The sequence below is a fragment of the Triticum aestivum genome, chromosome 6D (genome assembly GCF_018294505.1).
Source record: "Triticum aestivum cultivar Chinese Spring chromosome 6D, IWGSC CS RefSeq v2.1, whole genome shotgun sequence".
NCBI lineage: Eukaryota > Viridiplantae > Streptophyta > Magnoliopsida > Poales > Poaceae > Triticum > Triticum aestivum.
Window position 1 is genome coordinate 3,155,074 of NC_057811.1, and position 6,085 is coordinate 3,161,158.

The following is a 6,085-nucleotide window of genomic DNA, read 5'->3' on the forward strand; positions in this document are numbered from 1 at the left end:
AAGAACTTCTTTGAAGGGGTCAAAGCAAAGAAACATCCACCTCCGGAGGAGAAGGTAGATCCGGTGAAAGCAAAGCGCACTCTGGATGCCCTGACAAAACCACCAAAGTCTCCGCCAAAAGGCAACTATGAGCGCGTTCTTGCAAAGGCATATGCCGAAGCGGAGCGGTCAGGAAGTACTGTCAGTGATAAAAGGATGAAAGAACGACGAGCTGGGGAAAAAATTGCCCAGCTCGGCGAACAAGAGAACCAATCGTGCCCCCCGCTCAAGGTGTCAAAAGACATCGTCGCTAATGATCCGGGTATGGTGCCCGGTTATACCGATCTTGGAGATTACCTGCCCGACGATGTACATTATGAAATCATGGAGGTGGACGAACACAAATACCATTACGGGAAGCCTCTCGTCAAAGATGTCAAATCTCTAAGCACGATGATGCGAAGACTACATGATTGGTACATGAAAACCTGCAGAGAGTCTGATGGGATGGGTACTTTAACGCTGAGAGTTAAACCGGAGCATGACCTCGTTGGAATTGAACTGCTGAATGTTCCATTTGAGGATTTCTTCCAGTTTTACAATCTAATGTCCCTCGATAAAACAACGATCACTTGCTACTGTCTGTAAGTAGTACTACTTCTGTCATTAAGTCTCTCTATATAGGTCAGCTCTTTCATTGCATGTATTTATACTTATCCTCACTATATTATGCAGATTGAAGATCGCTGAATTGAAGAAAAGACAAATCGGTGATATTGGGTTCATTAACACAAATCTCATAGATGATTATCAGGTTAAATTTCATGCCAAAGAAGCCGAGGCCAACTTGCTACAATCGTTGGTAATAAATCAAAACAAAGATATAATACTCTTTCCTTACAACTTCAAGTGAGTGTTACTGTCTTCTGCATATTCGGTTTCCCTTTATTAGTCCAGGTTATGGTAATGTAATTGATGACTTATGCATGCATGCGCAGCTTCCACTATATTCTCCTAGAGATTAAGCTTGAGCCGGGAGTAGTAACCGTCTTAGACTCGAGACGAAAAGATCCCCAGGACTATGCGAACATGACTCAAATGCTCCAGAAGTAAGTTAAATCGATCATTATCCACCATATCAGCAACTTTGTTCATTTCCTGATATCAAGTAATTGTTTTCTTTGTCTGGCAGGGTTTGGAGAAAATTCACCTCAAAAGCCCCGGGACTGCCGAACCAGCTGCAATTTAGACACCCAAAAGTAAGTACTATAGTAGCATGTTCCGCGCATCTCCTAGTGATTCAAGCGCTAGTTTGATCAATACCATTTAGCATGCTTGCTTATCAGTTTGATTGACCTCTATTTCTTGTAAAGTGGTTGTGGCAGTAACCCGGGAATAATTACCGTGGATACTACATTTGCGAGTCCATCCGCTACCATACCTGTGAGCGGGGCTACACTGAAGAACAATATGAAGTGCGTAAGCAATAATATTCACAATTTTATTTTATTACCATCATTTGTGTTGAGTTTCATTTATTCATATATATATGTATTGACCCCCTTCTTCAAATTAGATTTTTCGGAAGCGGGATGAACTCCTAGCACCAGATCGTATGCGAGGAATTCAAGAGGAATTGGCGGCATTCTTCCTTGACCACATGATCGCTGAAAACGGAGAATACTATGTGGACCCTGTGTTCCTACAATATAATTAGGAGATTGTATTGTAAGAGATAATTATTGTATATATGTAGCCGGTAGTGTCGGATAGATATACGAGAACTTGTTGTTCGACCAATATCTCGGAGAAGGAGAGGTGGTCGATATCACTTCTCTCTGTATGCATATATATATGTTCATGACGATCTTCTGTTTCCTTCATTTGATTACTAGCTAGTGTGTCTACTCCTCTCCATACGTATATAGTACGTAGCGTCGACAAAGCACGGAGATAAGAGAGGAGACTTCTCTCTATTAATTAGCTAGCTAACACAATATATGAAACACCTAAATTAACCCCCCAAAACCCCAAAACCACCCCCTTTAAAAAAAACAAAAACCTCAGCACCAACCGGGACCAAAGGCCCTCCTGCCTGGGCTCCCCGCACCGGCCACGTGGACGGCCTTTAGTCCCGGTTCGTGTAAGAACCGGGACTAAAGGGCTAGGGCATTAGTAATGACCCTTTAGTCCCGGTTCCAGAACCGGGACTAAAGGCGCTTATGAACCGGGGTAAAAGCCCCTTTTCCTACTAGTGCACCCTTGTGGGCCCCGTACAACCTGACCTAATTCTTTCGCCTATATATTCCCATATATCCCCAAACTAACAGAGGCATCCACGAAAACACTTTTCCAACGCCACAACCTTCTGTACCCATGAGATCCCATCTAGGGGCCTTTTTGGCGTCCTGCCGAAGGGGGATTCGATCATGGAGGGCTTCTACATCAACACCACTGCCCTTCCGATGAAGCGTGAGTAGTTTATCACAGACCTACGTGTCCATAGCTAGTAGCTAGATGGCTTCTTCTCTCTCTTTGATTCTCAATACCATGTTCTCCTCGATGTTCTTGGAGATCTATTCGATGTAATACTTTTTTACGGTGTGTTTGCCGAGATTCGACGAATTGTGGATTTATGATCAGCTTATCTATGAATATTATTTGAATCTTCTCTGAATGCTTATATGCATGATTTGATGTCTTTGCAAGTCTCTTCGAATTTTCGGTTTGGTTTGGCCAACTAGATTGGTTCGGGAGAAGTGCTTAGTTTTCGGTTCAATCTTGCGGTGTCCTTTCCCAGTGACAGTAGGGGCAGCAAGGCACGTATTGTATTGTTGCCATCGAGGATAAAAAGATGAGGTTTTCATCATATTGCTTGAGTTAATTCCTCTACATCATGTCATCTTACTTAATGCGTTACTCCGTTCTTTATGAACTTAATACTCTAGATGCATGCTGGATAGTAGTCGATCTGTGGAGTAATAGTAGTAGAAGCAGAATCGTTTCGGTCTACTAGACATGGACGTGATTCCTATATTCATGATCATTGCCTTAGATATCGTCATAACTTTGCGCTTTTCTATCAATTATTCGGCAGTAATTTGTTCACCCACCGTATTATTTTCTATCTTGAGAGAAGCCTCAAGTGAAACCTATCGCCCCCGGGTCTATTTTTCCATCATATAAGTTTCCGATCTACAATTTTAGTTTCCGATCTACTATTCTTGCAATCTTTTACTTGCCGATCGATAAACCAAAAGTACCAAAAATATTTACTTTATCGTTTATCTATCTCTATCAGATCTCACTTTTGTAAGTAACCGTGAAGGGATTGACAGCCCCTTTATTGCGTTGGGTGCAAGTCTGTTTGATTGTTTGTGCCGGTATTCGGTGATTTGTGCGTTGCCTCCTACTGAGGGAAATACTTATCTCTACTTTGCTGTAGCACCCTTTCCTCTTCAAGGAAAAAAAACCAACACAAGCTCAAGAAGTAGCACCTGCCACCATCCTTTGGTCCCGGTTTGTAAACCGGGACTATAGGTAAAAAAATGAACCGGGACTAATGGTATCATTAGTCCGGTGCCAAAATCTGATCGAGACTAATTGACCGGACCAAAGGCCTGTGTTTCTACTAGTGGTGGGAACGGTTGGCCCATGCTACTACTATTCTCTAGTAGCAGCGTACTGTTTTTACCGACGCTACAGCGCGGCCTGTTTACCCCTCGCTGCTGCTAAACATCTGTCTATAAGGTATTTGCTAGTAGTGAAGCGGCTTGGATCCCTGGTGTACCATTGGAGGTGCTGGACTCATCGAGTACTGGCAAGGATGTGCTGTGGTGGTGGAGCAGCGGCGAAGGCAAGAGCGAAAAAAGAAAGGAGAGAAAATGGAAGGAACAGGGAGTGGTTTGGGGGCGGTACTGTTGGAGTCCTACGTGTCTGCTGTGTGGACTCCCGTAAAGCCTTTTAGTTCATCTCGCATTTATCGAAGAAAGTGTGCATTTATCGAAGAAAGTGTGTCGGAATCGCTCAGCTGACCGATACAGAACTGGCTTTGGATAGGCACAGACTAGTCGTGAGCACACAATGATTTATGTCGATTCTTTTGTGCTGCAGAGCTGACGCACCATGTGTGCTCGTCAGATCGTGTAGGATTCAGCCTACATCTGCCTAGGTAGACTAGCGGACCAGAGCACCATGTGTGAATCGACGTATAGCTGTTAGTAGTGCCCTTCTGGTCCCAAGTAAGAGAATCATCTTCTATCAATCAAAAAAAAAAGAAGAAGAAAGGAAACAGTCTTCGTGCAGGTCCCCGAGCCGAGAACCAGAGCTGCAGAGTCCAGACCGACTAAACCATCAGATTCCCCTACCGCCACCGCCCACCGGCGACCACTTGCCGCCCTCCACCGTACAGCAGACACTTTCTTCCGCCTCATCGATGTAGAAAGGCTTGTCCTCCCAAATCTCAGCCAGCCGCCCCTCCACAGGCGGGAGATCGGTTACTACTCGATCGGGAGCGCCTTCTTCTTCCACAACCATGTACCTGCCTGGCCGCCTCCACTAAAAGGGCAGCAAAATCCTCCCCACCCTGTCCCCTGAAGAGTAAACCACAGCCGCCACCGCCGGCTATAGTCTTCCATAGCGTCCGACGCTTTCTTCCTCTTCAACGACGCACCTGAATCACTCGCCTCCGGTAAACAGCAAAATCCCCCCCTTTCCTAGAAATTTTTTCCTCCCTTTCTTGGCACCCTGGTCTCCTCAGGAGCAGAGTTCCATGGCAATCGTTGCTGCATCCGTCTGGGCTGTAGCCGTGGTTGGCTGGTTGGTGTCGCCCATCATCACCTTGCTCCTACGCAAGATGCTCTCCCGCCTCGGCTTCGACGCGTCCCACAAGCTCCTGGAGCTGGAGATCCGCATCGTCCCTGAGCTCAAGGAGACGAGGCGTGCCTTATGTCAACAGTCGATCCTTGCCGCCAAGCAAGAGACAGCGACGCATATAAAATTTAAAAAGAAATTCGGGCCGGTCGTGCTCCAGAAGATGGTTCAGTTTGGCAGGATGGAGGCCATGCTGGTTCACGCTCTGGAGGATGCGGAAGACATCTTCCATAATCAGCAGGAGATCAAGCTGTACCGCAGCAGGTGTTGGCACGGCCTCTACCGTGTCTCCGCCAGCTGCATTGCTCGCTTCAAAAGCAGGTGCCTGTGGATCGCACGCATCATCGTGAGCGGATCAGCTCAACTATTGCATCGGGCGTGGAAGATCTCCTTGGGTAGGTCAGAGGATGTACCTCCGGTCACTACCTGTTCTGCGGTCTCAGATGGACCAGTTGGTGCCGCCGCAGCAGAATTAACAGTTCTGGTGATTGCACCCTCAGATTCCTTGTGGTGGTGGTGGTCATCTTGTTGGTGCAGCTCCTTCAGGAACTGTTGTATGTCCATATTCTACTGGTTAGTTCATGCAACTGAGGCCGCCCACACTTACCGGAACTGGTCCTATGACGTAGTTGGTATCACAGGTTACCAGGTACCACCAATTTCATCGCCGACTTCTCATCTCATATGCCCTCTGTGTGAACTTCACAACTTGTGTAAAAACAGCTTGCTTCTTCAGTTTTCTGTTAGTACCACAAGCATGTGCTCTTGCATTGAGAGCCGAGAGCCATTTCGAGCAACATTTTTTTTCCTCCCAACATCATCTGAGCATTCAAATTAAATTATATATTTATGCCTTGCAGACAAATGCATGATAATTAGTGTAATTATCTTGTTTTTCATTAGTCATTGATGTCGAAAGGCAAATAAAACAACCCATGCTACGAACTTCTGTTTGACAGAAATTGAATACGTGTGTTAGATCAATAATTAAACATGCATAATTAATAAATGTTGGTCTATATAAGGCACAGAAAATCATGGTCTACCGGTCTGCCTCATTTGAAGTAAACCACAAAATTGTTGTGTTTGAGTCGTAATACTGTGTGTTCCGTGCATAGCACTTCAGATTTGGTGTATAAACAATTACATATTAGTTATTAATTTCATATTGTTCCTTGTTTATCATTTGTGCTAACATTTATTTGTTTCCTACTTCCCTTGTTTGTATGTAGCA

General features: G+C 45.1%; 1 protein-coding gene across 2 annotated transcripts in view; it reads left to right on the plus strand.

Moving 5' to 3' along the window:
* The first annotated feature begins 4,248 nt into the window (after positions 1 to 4,248).
* The window catches only part of LOC123142917 (uncharacterized), a 3,929-nt gene continuing 2,092 nt past the window's right edge, over positions 4,249 to 6,085 (plus strand). Inside the window, exons 1-2 of one of the 2 annotated variants that reach the window (XM_044561629.1) lie at positions 4,249 to 5,246; positions 5,352 to 5,500. In XM_044561629.1, the coding sequence (XP_044417564.1) occupies positions 4,751 to 5,246; positions 5,352 to 5,500 (645 nt within the window). In that variant the 5' untranslated portion in view covers positions 4,249 to 4,750. Of the gene's footprint in view, positions 5,501 to 6,085 lie in introns of both variants that reach the window. The other variant, XM_044561627.1, reaches the window with a different exon arrangement.